Below are 15,819 nucleotides of genomic sequence, written 5' to 3' on the forward strand. Positions count from 1 at the left end.
GGGTGCAACATGACGCAGACGCTATTGCCAACCACACCTCCGCCTAGACTGTTCCCACTCTCCCATTCAGTAGTGGATCATCATCACCACCCAATATGAAATCTCTGATGGTTCAATATGTATCAGTAATACCATACAGCACAAAGACCTCCTTTGTGCCCTTCCACAAGAGCACTCACTCAGGCACTCACTTCCTCTTTTCCCAGAACAGCCTGAGCTGAGGCCCATGAACAAGATAACAGCCATTGGTGGGCGTTTGAATGGCATGGGAACGGAGGCTTTCAGAAATAACACAGGAATGTCAGGGAGGAGTCCCCTCCCTACTTCCAGACTTTGGTGAGTGAACGCTGCTGTAAGCTTGGATTCTGAGCAGTAGATGCTGGTGGTCTGTACGCCATTGTGTTGGTGGGTACTTCACCTCCCCTTTGGGAGCTAACCGCCGCATCTTCCTACAGCTGTTCTATTATTAAGCCTTGAGCATTAGAGGGACAATCATATCAGCCATGTTTGCTTTTAGGACTTCCTGCTGCATGTTGTATGAGCCTCACTTCACATGGTTTATTTACAGACTGGCTCCATTGCTGAATACAAGGTCTATGTATTGTCCAAGTTCTCAGCTGGTTACCGTGCAGGTATTCTCAGTTGGTTATACCATGCAAATTCCAAAACACATAAACAAGACTGTACAAGATAACATAGATGGAGCAGAATATTTTACATCGAGAGATAACAGTTTTGGTAATTACATAAACAACCCTGCTGTGAGCTGCCAGTGTAAAACAAACAGCTCTGATGGCGCATTACTTTCAGGCCCTGAAATAGTTCATACATGATTGTCAGGTGTTTTTTGTGTGTGTGCTTGTGTGTTGCTATTCTGTTGAAGACAGAAAAAGACACTCAAACTTCTCTTCTGCTCAGAGCAGTGAAAGCACTTTTGTCTACACGGCAGAAGGGAGCTGATGCTGCGGGAGCGTGCAGGATATAACTCAGCGTTTTTATTGATATCAATTCTCAGAAATGTATAAAAAGCACAAGAGGAAACCGTGGGGAGGCTTGCCTCAACAGGACTGGCTCTATACAGCGCTGTGGGCCACAGCTGTGCACTCACAACAAAAGTAGCTGACGGACAAAAAGCTGCAGAAAGCACTAGCGGTTATTACGGGCTATCATTTGCCGCAAGCAGATGACCTAACAGCTCTGACCACACGATGCTCTTCTGGCGAATTAGTGCCACCATGTCATGCTACAGTTCTCAATAACAAGATCTTTGTAAAAAGTTGCCACAGTATGTCTGTGCTTTGACAAAAGGAGTTTTTGGAGTTCGATGAGTTCCCAATGTCTGATTATAGATTTTACAATCTGCCATGCAAAATGGATTCTACATTGGAGGAGGAGGAGGAGGAGGAGGAGGAGGAGGAGGAGGAGGAGGAGGAAAGAGACAGGGTCATCCTGGGATTGGGCAGATCCAAGGGGAACAAAGCATTTCACAGAATTAACGTCAAACATTAATTGTTGATAAAATATTTGAAAAACGTCAAGGGTTGTCATTATTCCGTAGAAGTAAATATATAAAGGAGGCAATCATATTATCTATATGCAAAATGGCATCGTTATGGTCTTGAGCGCACTGTTGTGACACCTGTCCCTGCTGACCAAGCCTTCTCATGACGGACACAGCAGCCACAGACATGCCACAACGCACAGGCATTTTCCTCCACGAAACCAGTCACAAGACACCTTCCTCAGAGACTCCATTACCTCACCCGTACTGCCACTGATAGCCTCTTACCACATCCATGCAAGGGGTTCAATGGTTAAAGGCTAAGTGAGTTTAAGCAAGGCAGAGGATGGGGCAAAACAATGCAACATAAAGTGAAGTGACTTGTGCTGTTGACCATTTCTGAGCACTCTTGGCACATGCAGGTCAGTGGGTCAGTTCAGTCACACTCCCATGGCTCATATACGGTCAGCACACAAACCAAAAAGGTCACAAACAACAGGATGACAGACATACACTACCGGTCAAAAGTGTGGGGTCACTTGGAAATTTCCACTCCACTCCATTTTATACAGATACCAGCTGAGAGCAGTGTCAATGTAAATCAGGGCAGCAGTTTTTTCAGATTACAAACTTACATAATTGCAAAATGGTTATTTATTGACTGTTGTAGAAGCAATGGCTGATCTTTAATGCAATATCTACATTGGATGAATGGTTGCTGATAATGGGCAATGTTCCAAAGGCACACTCTGAGTACTAATCTGATATCATTTCAAAAAGGCTAACTGAGAAAACATCGGAGAGGACTTTTGCAATTACGTAAGCACATAATGTAATCTGAAACCTCCTCCCCTGATAGCAACTGACCTCAGCTGGTATTGTGTCTATAATGAAGTGGAATGGGAATTTCCAAGTGACCCCAAACCTTTGACCGGTAGTTCGCGTCCAGAGAGCTGCGGAGGGACTCATGTGAAGATGAAGACACATGGACGCATGGGAGAGAGAGCAACACAGGTGAAGACTTGATAGCGCAGCACCAACTCGTCCGCTCAAAGGTCAGGTGGCATTTTAGGTAATTTTCCCACCTCATTGAAAGTGCAAAAACAGAAGTGGAACTAAAACGGCACCAACGTTTTCAAGGTTCACTTGAAATGGAAACTGACAAAAGGCCCCTCAAAACTACAGGGTGTGTATTATTGAAGTGTCTACTGAGTAAATACTCGATATATTTGATACTGTTGATGACATACAGACATACCACATTGATCCATTTTTATGGTACCATTTTTTATTAAGAAAGTGTTAAATAAATAAAATGATGTAAAAATATAATGACTTTTTCCAAATGTAGGGACATTGAAATGGTTTGTTCTTAAATGCTAAATAAATACATTTGACATTTTGGTCACTTGAGAGTATGTGGAATAGAGCATGAATGCTTGACTTCGAACAAGCTAGCACCTTACAGAGATTCTTGCATTCTTCAAAAGGATGAAAACTTGAAATTATTTATAAACAAACATTTCAATTAAAATGGGCAAACAAAGCAAAAAGTGATGAAGTCTGCTAATTGGCTACAGTTTACACTTCATATAAATATATTACTTTTCAATTCTCTATGGTTCCATTCCCACAAACAAAGATAGTGAAAGGAAAAGGAAAACAGAACTGAGGATTTTTCTTTCTGATGAGATCACATAATCCAAAGAGAAATCCACCCCAAAACAAGACCGTTAAGATAGTACACAACACAAGAGGTGAATGGGTGACAACTGAAACCTGTGCTACATCATGTGTATGTCAATTACAAAATATACTTTGACAGTAGAAAAGGATATGTAAAATTTCCAATATTTCAGAAGGCCATGTGTCAATTTTACAATCACCATCTAGTAAAATGAAATTTTCTGTCATAATTTAAAAGTAAAGGTAAAATAGCCATGTGGAACATTCACCTTATGTGTGATCAGGTCCTCTTCACGCTGTGACACTGACCCTAGTGGGCAGGATGAGATTTTAATGGCAGATGAGAGATGCTATCTGGGACTAGTTCAGCGCACCAGCAGAAAGGTTAGGCCAGCGATGCCCACACCAGCTGCGGCAAACAAGGCCGTCTTCATGGACGACTCCTGGTTGACCTCCCTGGCAGTACGCGAGAACTTGCAGAAACCTTCCTGCAAGGGACAGATGAGATCAGCAGATGAGAAATCCTCTAATCACAGCATCATGTCAGTTTTACCTGTCAAATGAACATTTCAAAAGTTCTTAGTGTGGTTCCAGACAAAAACAGAAGTGTAAGCATCTGGCCTTACATGACATAGTCCTTTGGTGCCATTGGCCCTAAAGCGCCTATTCTAGAAGGACATATCTCTAGTAAAATGTCAAAGTAGATCTGCTTCCTCTCTACAATACCCTGTAGCAACAGTAGAGCATAACCTCCACACTTCACGTTACACACAGCTCCGCCCAAGCCTGGAGACTAGACAAAGTCAGCCTAGCACTGCCCCTAAAAAAAGGGAAATAATATCACTGATGCGGAGAAAGTCAAATAGTCAAATGTTATTAACCAACCTCTACAAAGGGTAGACATGTTGGCCTCCCTAAAATGTAGCAGTTTTATTTTATGATTTAACTTCTCCTTCAAGAGATCAGAGCAGTTTACCTAAAAAGTTCTAACAAGAGTAAACTGTAAGCTGTAGTCCATTCTGGCTCAGTACTGATGCAGCTGCCTCTGGAAGGCCACCTGCTGCCCTGGTCTGAAAGGACCAGGTGCTGCACTATTATTTGCGACTGCTTCAAGACAAAGCTCTTGAGCTAGTATTTACGGAAGCTTCATGCATGAACCATGAAAATCAACAGAGTGTTAACAAAAAAGGCCATTCGTGCCCTGGTGAGTTTTCTTGAACAGCTGCTAAGTGGGCATGAGCTGTGTGGTTGTTAGCACAGGAAAACAATCCATCAACTATAGCTATAGCAACTATAAGAAAAAGATCCAGGTTTATTGATACTGGTGATCAACTGTAGCCAAATTTCACTTGAATCCAATGATATCAAAAAGCATCTATGGATGTTGGGGTGACAGCTGAAGAGGGGAAAAAAACCCTCCCTGTCCTCAATTAGTGGTGACGGGCTTTGTTGAGGACAACTTGCCGCTATACACATAATGCTTCATATGCTAGCACAGCTTTTCCTTCACTTGGGACAGCCCTATTCTGTCAGGATTCAACGTCTCAAGGTAGTCATTCACATTCACTCTTAAAGGCCTCTTTGAACCACAGACATTCCTCAGATTCTTTGGTATCCATCTCGCTCTAATTGACTCAAACATAGAAGCCACAAGAAGGTATCTGCAAAGCTCCTTTCTGCTCTCTGGCAGCGATATCATTTAAGTGGAGCTGCAAGCAAGTATTAAGAATGAGAGGCAAACTTTGAAACTGTTCAGAATTAACACCTTGGGTTCGACATTATTTTTCACTAACAAGAGATAAAAAAAAAGATGACAGCCTACTCAATCCTTCCAGATACTCAACTTTTACACCGTATAGCTAAATTGCTCATATGTATTTCATCAGTGCTGGTCATTTGAGAAGGACACATCGAAGAGGGTCAGATGTCATTGAAATAATGATCAACAACAGTCATCACTTTCCTGATCAGTATGATGTTTACTTGTCATGTCAGTGAATGCCAAGCATATGGTCCTTACCCAGCCTTCATTCTCCATCAGCCAATCGCGCTTCTCCACTCCCAGGTAGTCAGCTATAGTGTGCGCTAATCTCTTACAACAGTCTTTGCCCTCTTCCCTGGTGTACAGTTCGGTGACCAGTACTCCCGTGAAAGTGAATAAGGAAACTACCCTTCCCCAGTTCAATTTGCCATCCCCAACAAGCTCTTCCATCACACTCCTCAGACTGTTGCCTGGGTCGGATCCACAGGAACCCAGGAATGTTTGGGATAGAGACAGGAATTTAGAGCGGTGCTGCTGCTCCAGCTCTTTGGCTAGATGTCTCATCGCTAGAGCTGACTCGCTGGGAGGTGTCCGTTGGATCCCGTTGCAGAAATCGATGTAATCTCTTGCCAGCTCCAGAGTCTGATTCCGCAACCAACAGGACATTTTCTGTAAAAACAAAACCCTTTACTGTGTTGTACGATTTCCCAAAATGTTCTGCCCAAATGCACTATATTTCTAAATGACGTGAAAGATTAGGTTATTATGCTATGGGGAGGATGGAGATTGAGTGTTCGATATGGAATTGTATTTTAATCGCTTACCAATTCAAACTCAAGTATCGGAAGGCACAGCGTTATTACAGACAACGTAACGTTAAGACCCTACTTGATATTGTCATGCATTTAGAATAGATTGGTGCATATAATTGTGTACTCAAGGTTAGGCCTACTAATGGCCATCATCTCGTCTCTGTCTGTCTGTCTACGTTGACCGGTGAACTAGTGCCCGCTAGCAGCTATTTGTCAGTGCAAGATTCTAGGTCAGAATAACCATCCAAGGAAGTAGCATACTTGGTTAACGCCAGCTAACTACCGACTCTTAGCTCTCCTAGTAGCAAACGTTTGGTCTCATTCACCAACCTGTCAAAACGTTTAGCTTTCTCAGTGTTCACAGTGACGTGTTGGCAAAGAAGAAAATTCCTGATCGCATACAACGGGGATTTATTCTTTCTGAAGTGAGATGTAGCGTTATTTAAAAAATGCGTTCGGTGCGGCAATCTAACTAACCTTCACAAAATGAATGCTAACTCGCTAACAAGGATAACGTAACGTTGAATTTGTCAATGAATTCTTGCTACAGGCCTCTGCCAAGCCAGACACAAAGGAAGGATACCTACAAAGAAAGGTTTTTATAAGACAAGGGCTTTAGTATTTTTGAATGTAAAATGTTCCTTAGACCCCTCTACGTTCTTGTGGTACCTCAAATAATCAATAACGATTAAAAACAACGTGTTATTTTCATTATAACGATTTAAAATTTCTCACCCTCCCAGCGACGTCAGACTTCTCTCCACGTACGGATGAGCGAAGGACAGCCTCTTCACAAAGCACTTCCCGTTCTTTACCATTTTTGTCCCTTTATTCATATTCGACTCCTCCCAAAACGGCGTCACACAACATTAGCCAATGTAGGGTAGGTCTCTTCCCTGTTGTGTGAATTACAAAATAGCAAGTAGTAAATAGACTACTTATTGCGCCAAAATTAGACATTTACGTTTGATTGCATGCAACGTTTCAGATTAGGCTATGTTTAATGAGCCAACTAGGGTAAGAAATAGCCTACAGGCAATAGGCTAGACCAGAGGAGAAAACTCTAAGAGTGAAACCAGTCATTAGTTAAATATATATTTTATTTCAATTGGATTGTCTGTGTACAGAAATTACAGTAGATAAGAGAAGTTACTTGAAATACTGACAGTTGCAATTTAACTCATAGCCTATAACCAACACTGCAAGTGCTTTAACTTGCCCATACACACCTTATTAAATAACAGTTGTGCCTTTAATTTGAGAACATCCTGAGAACTAGGCCTACTGTCTTGCAAAGTAGGCCTAGCTTTACTGCTTTGTTTTTACAATTGGCAAATGTATGAAAAGTTCAGATGCAAAACCCTCTAAAAGCCACCTCTGTCAAAAATGAGATAACAATGGTGAGTGCTCTCCACACATAGTATACTGTGGGCTACCTTCATCAAATAATTTCACTTCAAAACCCACTAAATACCACTCCCTTCCTGGTCTGAAATATAGATTTATAGGCAGAAATCTACCGGAGCTTGTTAAAAAATGCTCATTAAAAGGAAAGTGGTTTGACCGATTTAGAGGTTCTGAACTCTTTATGTTGTAGTCTACATTTTTGGAAAGGATAATAGGTGGTGTGTTCAATACTAATACATGACATAGACGGTCAAAGCCTTCGTATACATGGCACAAGTTACAGTCTTTTTACTGCCTCTCCATATGGAAAATGTAATAGCCTACCTATTCATGTTGGAAAATAACTACACCATATAATATGAAACGTATTAGTATTAACCATTGACAGTACCAACACTACCTTCTGCGTAGGCTACTTCTTTAACTTCTAATGATGTACTGATATCCTGACAGCTGAGGTAGGGAGAGAGGCTGAAACAGATCCTTCAGTGCAACAGTAACAGTGCTGCATGTAACAGCTGAAAGCCAGTGTTCTAAAAAGCCCCCCCATCCCAGACCCATTCACTAAACATGTCACAGGGTCAGAAGATCATTCAACACGTGGACTGTGATGGCCATGGAGATGGCCCCACCTTCTTCCATTAAACGCATCTTGTGTGTCAGCTTCAGTTTGAACGATGTTTTAGGCCCACACCTGAAAAACAAAGGAAAGAGTTTTCAATGTAAAAAGAGGAACACGAGAGGAGAAGAAAAGAGGGAAAATGTATTTCTGTACGTCAGTGACAAAAGGACAAGCTGGTTTCTTAAACTAGAAGTGTTGGGCTCTAGATGAAATCCTGGTGCTTTCCAGGGATTGGTCTGTGCACAGCGCAGAGGTCTCGTCTCACCCTCAGTGTGTTGTCCCATGACGCTGAGCAGAAGGACGTGCCATCAGGAGAGACACGCACTCTACTGACACGATTCTCATGTCCGAAAAGGATAGACACTCTGTCTCCTTTCAGCACGTCCCAGATGTTGATGGTGTAGTCGTTATAGCCCGCAAACAGCAAGCGGCCTGCACAGAAGAAAGGATTGGGACATATTGCAGCATCAAAACACCCCATGGCTAAGAGTGCCTTGTGCTTCTGAGTCAGACATACTGTATGTGAATCACCTTTTCTTCCAAACACTTTGTTGGTGTATCCCCTATCTTACAATGACAATTCATTGAAAAGTTAATGGAACTGCCTGACCTTTAAAGGTGCAGTCAGCAATTGTACGCAATTTTAAGTTCATAACATTTTCACGACAACTATCTGCCCCTTCTATGGAATCAGTGTTTAAAAACACAGCCTTTGTAGGCAGCCCAGGCTCTGAAAACTGGAAACAAACAAAGTGGGAGCAGCTTGTCCTCCACACAAAAATGGAACTCTGGGAAACTGTTTCTCTGGGAATATTGACGAGAGGGGTGAGCTACTCAATTGGTCCTTGGTTCTAAAATATACGTTATTTTGGACAAAAGTGTCTGCTAAGAAATGTAGCAGTCAAAAGGAACGGAACTCGCACACCACTATAGCCAATGCACTAAGTTGGTTTTTATTGCATGAAAAAAGTGCTACCCAAAAAAAGTGTGTGCAAAACGTTTTCGGTCCTATTCAGACCATACATTGTCAAATGATGATTTTATATTCCTCTTTTTAGGCAACTTTAGCATGGTATCAAATACATTTTCTCCCCACTGTATCTGCTAACAATACAATTTTGTTAAACATGCTGTGTTGAAGTGGTGTCTTTAAGGTCAAACATCAATTTCAAGGTGAAAATATGACTTTTTTCCCTTCAACCACAAGCCCTTATCCTGATTGTGAAATTATTCCCCTACAAAAACAAGTGAATTTTGAAAAAGGAAGTAAAAGATAACGTCATCGTATCCTCACCAAAAGTCATGTGCATTCAGTGTGGCTCTCCCTCCCTTCCCACTACCTCTCATCGTCACCGTGTGTGTTGATGTGTTGATGGTGTCTTAGAAACAATAGCTCCTTCTGACACATGACACGTGTGTGATGTGACCGCTCATCCACCACAACATGACCACTGAGATGTGTCTATTACAGCTATGTTGAAGGCTTTGGGTTCAGTTTAGTGCCCCAATTAAATTAGGACTTGTTGAGAGGCTACATTGCAGAAACATAAACATGATACCTCAGGTCACAGCTCTTACCACTCAAAGAGAAGTCCACTGTAGCTGCGCCAAATATGACACTATCTTTGGAGAAGACCGCCACCTCACGATCAGCTCGCAAATCAAAGAAGCGGCACTTTAAAAGAAACACAAACACACACACACACACACACACACACAGACACAAACACACACACACACACACACACACACACACACAGAAGACAGTTAAATGCAGAAATCATCACTCATGCATGGTAAATGTTTTCAAACATATGTCTGCCTCATAATGATTGTGATTGACCATGCAGAGATACTAGCATGACCTTTGCTCTGTGATATCAAGTCTGATGAGTCATTGAGCGAATCAATTACATCCATAGTTTCTAAAAACAGGTAATGATTGCCTTAGCTAAAAACAGGTAATGATTGCTTTAGCTGAAAAGCGCCAACATTGCGGATATTTCCTGAACATTGTACTTACTGTGGCATCATCTGACCCTGTGGCAAAAGCGTCTCCACTGGGGTAGAATCTGAGAACAGGAGGTGAATATTAATGTAGCAGAATCCAGCCCAGCAGTATTCTGTACACTGTTAGACTGATGGCTAAATGCGGTATGTATGGGGAAAGTAAAGGTGAAAAAGAAAACAAAGTGGTATAGCAGTGCTACATGAATGTGGTTATGGCACATCTAAATTTGAAATAGAAAGTGTCTTGCCACATCCTATTAAATGTGTATGTGTGTGTGTGTGTGTGTGTGTGGGGGGGGGGGGTGTTATACACTGTGCCTGACTCACTTAACACAATTGACATCTGAATCATGAGTCTCAAAGGACTGGACATTCTGTCCTGAGCGCATGTCCCACAGCTTGGCCGTCTTGTCACAACCCTAGATAACACAAACACACGCAGGACCACTGAGTGCTATTCATTATGTGTATACAACTTACCATTTAAACCATTTCAACTTATGTCCTCATTGAAATTTAAATATGCTCGTTTTCTGACTTAAAGTAGTAGTCCGTTTCATATATTGAGCTGTTGCACCACCTACAGTACATGCTAAATGAAAGTGTTTCGAGAGCCGTTACACCCGACACAAAAGTACAAGCTAAATGAAACCCTTTCGAGAGCCGTTACCCCCGACACAAAAGTGTTGCAGCACCTACAGCACATGCTAAATGAAAGCGTTTGGAGAGCCGTTACCCCGGACACAAAAGTGTTGCTGGTCTCCGAGGGGCCCATGTCCAGGCTGAGCACATCTGCTGTGTGGCTGTGGAAGCTCTGCAGCAGCTGGGAACTCTCCACGTCCCACAGGGCACAGGTACCATCACCACTGGAGGTCAAGATCTGACACACACACACACACACACACAGTGGTGAAGCAAGAGTGAATGTGATACCACTACCGCACCCTAGTGGTAAGCCCTGATGCTACAAGAGCATTACAGTAAATGATCAAACCTTTAGAGTTCTCACCAGAGGATATGAGAGACATTTATTCATACACAAGAAACACAACATATTTCACTCACACACACACACACACACACACACACACACACACACACACACACACACACACACACACACACACACACACACACACACACACACACACACACACACACACATTTTACTTCTATATTTGTGTCCACAATTCAGAATAAATATTACATAAGAACACACATTTGACAAGTGCAATAACTGCTCAGCCAAGATTCAGTCATGTGACTGTCGACAATAACAAAGCAGCGGAACAACAGATGCTAATGGATACACACAACACCTCTTTCTCCTAATGTTATGGATCCACACAACACCTCTTTCTCCTAATGTTATAGATACACACAACACCTCTTTCTCCTAATGTTATGGATACACAACACCTCTTTCTCCAAATGTTATAGATACACACACAACCCCTCTTTCTCCAAATGTTATAGATACACACACAACACCTCTTTCTCCTAATCCTCTTTCTCATCAATACAGATATCCAGTCTGATGGCATTTGTGTCATAAGACACAGACATCTCTACATGGCACAAAGAGAACATTTGGGGCTTAACCTGATATATTGACAGACACTGTATATCGACAATCCTGTCATGTCTAGATATGTACAATTCTTTATAGAAATTGCAGTCATTCAGTGTATTTGACATGGATTCTATTCTGAGGGACGTTGTTTGAACATGTACAGAGATAAGATTCATTAAGAGGTTGAGAAAAAAAGAGAAAGAGCAAGAGACTGAGGGAGGTGAGGGAAGAGAAGAGATATCAGCGCTTATGTTGGAGGTCTGCACTTTCAGCTATATCCATGTATCCAGCCCCCTCAGCTGATAAAGTCTGCTCCAACTATAAATAGATGCACAATAGTAGTCCATTACATTCCCCCTACTGCTGTCTGCCTAAGAGGAGAAGTGTGAGTGTGTGTGTGCGTGTGTGGGTGTGTGCGTGTGTGCGTGTGTGTGTGTGTGTGTGTGTGTGCATGTGTGTGTGTGCATGTGTGTGTGTGTGTGTGTGTGTGTGTGAGTGTGTGTGAGTGTGTGTGTGTGTGTGTGTCTGTGGGTGAGGGGGTTATGCATGTGAATTATTAAAGCATCACTATCTCTTCCTTGGCTCCAGTACACATCAGTATGGTCTCACAGACACGGTGTAAGCTTGTGTGTAAAATAGTATTACTATGGACTTTCTCTGTCAGGGCCATCAAAAAATAATGACAATGACCATTTTTATGCTAGATCAAAAACAAATTCATGCCAATTTCTGATGCGAGGCACAGACAGATGGTACATTTTGGTGATATGAATGAGATGACAATATAACATTCAGCATGGCCCAGTTAGACAAACCAGCCCTTACCTGCATGTCCGAGTTAGTGAAGGTGCAGTGAGAAACATAGTTGGTGTGCATCGCTACTTGCTTCCTTTTAGCTGCAAGGTTTTCATTCTTATCCAGAGATAGCGGGTATACTGAGCATTTGTTGTCCAAACCACTGTCAGGAGTAAAAACACATGCCATGTTCAGAACACAGGCTACACATCTTTTAAACATGATATTGAAAGTTGTAGGTTAATTATGGTAAACTCAATATGGCCTGTTGAGAGACCCTGCTGATAATTAAAGCCTGTCCTTTAAGTCAGGGCAATCTGGGGAAGTGACTTTAAGCTTCAAGCGTCATTAGAGAAAGTTCTTTATCTGCAGCTTTCTGTAATCTCTAGACAGTTGGCTGACTGATTCTGCGCTGAAGTGGACTCTGAGAGTTTATTAAAAAGAACTTACCCAGCAGCCACTGCACAACCTGAGGGGGCGTAGGCACAAGCCATCACCCAGGTGGAGGGCATCGTTGCTGCATGCTCCTATGAAATATGCAGGCAAAGAAAGAGATCAAGAAAGGGATGGAAAGAGAAAGAGGGGATGTAAGAGAGTGAGACAGACAGACAGAGGGAGAAAATGCCTATATGCTGTACATGGGTACACAAGCTGAGGCTGCACATGCACGGCCATTACAATGTGGTTAAGTTTGAGTTGAAAAAGAGAATTTGCACAATCAGTGTGCAAGTCAGTCCAGCTCCCATTAGGCTTTTGCAACAACTGTCCACTTAAGGGATATGGCAGCATGCATTGCTTATAGGTATGGAGTTGCTGCGTATTGGAGTGCTAATGTTCAATAAAGCCATTTAACTTACCTTGTTGGTTGTGTACGCATCCCAAACAATAAGCTTCCCATCCTAGAAGAGACAGTTTCCCATTAGGGGGTGGAAACAGTATTGAACAGTGACTGATGGGTAGGCCTACTGAACAACCTTCATAAATAATTGATCATCTAAAGTCATTCATAAAGGGTGTGTCTTTTTTACTTGAGATGTTACATCAACTATTTCAAACTGCATAGCCTTTGGTATGCCTATATATTTTATTTATTCCTATATGGCACAATAATTATTTATAGTGTAGCCTACTAAATCAAAAACACAACTGTTTAGGCCCACAGCATTGACAATCAATATAATTCCACGTTTATCAGAACCATGGACAGTGCCAACAAAACATATCGCACCTCGTGGTTGCTTGAAACGAATTTCCTTAGATACCTACGCCTACAGTCTCATACCTGCGAAGAGCTAACCATCCTCCGTTTGTCTGTGCACCAATCTATGCACAACACTTTGTTTGAGTGTCCCTTCAGGACTCTTCTGGCTTTTATGTTGAGCTGTCCCACTGCTTCGACCTTTTCAGCAAGCTGATTCACTGTGAAGATCGAATAGAAATTAATCTCAACCACTGTCGCGCAAAGATACAGTAGGCTAGATAATAACACGATGCTGTTAGAGAATATGTAGTTAGTTACGATGGAATAACAGAACTGAGGGAAACAGCCAGGCGCTCATTACCCCGCCCGGTCGCAAAGTAACGAATGCAACAGTGTGCAGAACATTTGCCACAAATAAGCTAGAATAGAAAGGACAATAGAAAACACATGAAGAATGTCAACCATAAGCCTGCTACATGTTTAACATCCGAAGAATGTCAACCATATTAAATGACAACTAGGCTACCCTGTTTTCAATTGGCTATCAAGAATAAACAGAGTCGCCTACTAACTACCTCTTAATTGTACCACTGTGCAAGACCGTTTTGCTAGCAAGGCTTTAGAAGACAGCCAAAAGAAATGTATCGGTGAATTACGTTCTAAACAGCACTTGATTTGCCAGTTTTAGCAGAGGGATGGTCAGCTAAGATGGACAATAAGCAGTCCCACTCTGCAAAGCATCGATAGAACGTTCTGAGCGATTTACGAGGACCTTCTTTCATCCACTCACATTCAACATCGTGGAGTTTGGCTCTCTCCACCTCGAGCTTCGCCTTCAGAGCCTCTGTTTCTTTCTTCAGCGTTGCCACGGTTTCTCCCTTCTCCAGTCCCTGACAGGCCATCTTTTGAAAAATGTAAGCAACAAAACAAATGAGATGGTGGTCTTACCCTATGCTTGAAGAGAAACTACCCAGCACAGCTGATGCAGTCTTCATGACGTCATATCTAGCGCCCTTATATGAACACGAAGCCTAGCCTACAGTAGTCTTGTTGTGTGGTCAGTCACTTGTCAATGTTGAATTGTGTAGTTTTTAACTTCATATACTACATTATGTTAATCTGCCGTCAAATTGTATATTAACACAGTATGGGCTTTTACTTTTGCTTACAGCAGTGACTCCCTAAATAGGCTAAACAACTTCTGACGACTTGTTTTGCTGAAGGGGGCTCTTATGACAACTTGCAAACCAATCAAGGCCACTTCGAAAGCAAGCACTCCACTTGTGCTGTAACACCTCTGATCACTGCTTATATTTGTGTGATTTCTTCTACAGGTCTATGAACAGTTCCCAACAGTTCTGTTAACCCCATTATAACTGTGTCGTGGTGGACATTGGTATTGGAACTGAATAGTGTAGGGGTTGGTTGTATGGTGTGATGATGGCCATTGTCTCCTACCAGCTCCACACAAAGTGAGCAGTAGTTGATGGCCTCATTCTTCAGGTAGATGTTCATCAGAGGCTTGGTCTTGCTGCAGTTATCGCAGGGGCCAAAGGTGATGGCCACAAACGTTTGGTCACACATCTTGGCGAGTGATCAAAGTCAAGCCTAAGAATGAAAGTGAAATACAGACAAAATTTCACAAAATTGGTTGACCATTTTGAAATAAATATGCAATATGCACAATAAAAGCATTTAAAACAAAAACATGGCAAATCAGCAGTAAAACAATAGATGTGTATTGATATTGTACGTGGAATACATTATTCATCATCGTATAACCATACAGTGGTTCCAGCTTGAGGAAGCATTATGAGTGGACGTCTCTCTCGCATTTCACTGTACTACATAGAACTGTATTTTGGGCTGGGTAAACCCTGCCTGATCTGCTGGTGATTTGGATTTTGCCCTGCAGCTCAGGCTGGAAACCTGCACATCTCTCTTGCTTCCTGTCCATGTCTGCTGGGTTCAGTCACAAACTTATCCAAAAGGCGCTCCCGGATTGTTTGTCTGATTGGTTGAAGGACTATCCAAAAGTGTACAGACTACAGAGTCATTTGAACTATCCATTGATCACGCCGCAGAAATAAAGCGCAGACTCCCCAGACAATCTTAAAAGATGTTCAATCTTAAAAGAGTTTAGTATGGTGGTAGCCAGACTAATGTAGGCTGGGTGATATCCATACCCTGCCTGAACTTCAGGAGAATTTGAATTTCGCCCGGCAGCTCAGGCTGGAAACCAGCAGATCTATAGCCTATCCTCTGTTTACTGCCAGAACCTTTGGCTCCAATCAGAAACGGCCATACTCTAGACCTGCATGGCACGCTATTGGCCGGTGACGTGATGATAACGAAACTTAAGCGACGCGAAGTGCAGTAGAAACAAAGCACAGCCTCCCCAGACTAATGTTCAATCTTAAAAGATCGAGCTTAGTATGGTGAAAACCAAG

The 15,819-nt window shown here is 42.3% G+C and overlaps 2 protein-coding genes across 2 annotated transcripts; both read right to left on the reverse strand.

Annotated features, from left to right (window-relative positions):
- Nucleotides 1-2,767: 2,767 nt before the first annotated feature.
- Nucleotides 2,768-6,561, reverse strand: bcl2l10 (BCL2 like 10). Its single transcript, XM_062549625.1, has 3 exons — nt 6,497-6,561; nt 5,208-5,618; nt 2,768-3,675 (listed from the first exon to the last, which is right to left on the reverse strand). The coding sequence occupies exons 2-3, from the start codon at nt 5,613-5,615 to the stop codon at nt 3,553-3,555; spliced, it is 531 nt and encodes a 176-aa protein (XP_062405609.1). The 5' UTR covers nt 5,616-5,618; nt 6,497-6,561; the 3' UTR covers nt 2,768-3,552.
- Nucleotides 6,562-6,890: 329 nt separating this feature from the next.
- Nucleotides 6,891-14,313, reverse strand: gnb5b (guanine nucleotide binding protein (G protein), beta 5b). The gene is made up of 11 exons (XM_062548683.1): nt 14,160-14,313; nt 13,451-13,587; nt 13,026-13,067; nt 12,619-12,695; nt 12,199-12,331; nt 10,537-10,680; nt 10,128-10,219; nt 9,814-9,862; nt 9,369-9,465; nt 8,056-8,222; nt 6,891-7,862 (listed from the first exon to the last, which is right to left on the reverse strand). The coding sequence occupies exons 1-11, from the start codon at nt 14,269-14,271 to the stop codon at nt 7,851-7,853; spliced, it is 1,062 nt and encodes a 353-aa protein (XP_062404667.1). The 5' UTR covers nt 14,272-14,313; the 3' UTR covers nt 6,891-7,850.
- Nucleotides 14,314-15,819: the final 1,506 nt, after the last annotated feature.

This window comes from Sardina pilchardus, chromosome 11, assembly GCF_963854185.1.
Source record: "Sardina pilchardus chromosome 11, fSarPil1.1, whole genome shotgun sequence".
NCBI lineage: Eukaryota > Metazoa > Chordata > Actinopteri > Clupeiformes > Clupeidae > Sardina > Sardina pilchardus.

Coding starts and splice junctions, on each gene's coding strand:
- bcl2l10 (XM_062549625.1), bottom strand. CDS start 5,615: ATGTCCTGTTGGTTGCGGAATCAGACTCTGGAGCTGGCAAGAGATTAC. Junction 3,676..5,207: donor TGATGGAGAATGAAGGCTGG/GTAAGGACCATA, acceptor TGTCCCTTGCAG/GAAGGTTTCTGCAAGTTCTC.
- gnb5b (XM_062548683.1), bottom strand. CDS start 14,271: ATGGCCTGTCAGGGACTGGAGAAGGGAGAAACCGTGGCAACGCTGAAG. Junction 10,681..12,198: donor TCACTAACTCGGACATGCAG/GTAAGGGCTGGT, acceptor TGTGTGTGTCAG/ATCTTGACCTCCAGTGGTGA. Junction 9,466..9,813: donor CAGGGTCAGATGATGCCACA/GTAAGTACAATG, acceptor TTTCTTTTAAAG/TGCCGCTTCTTTGATTTGCG.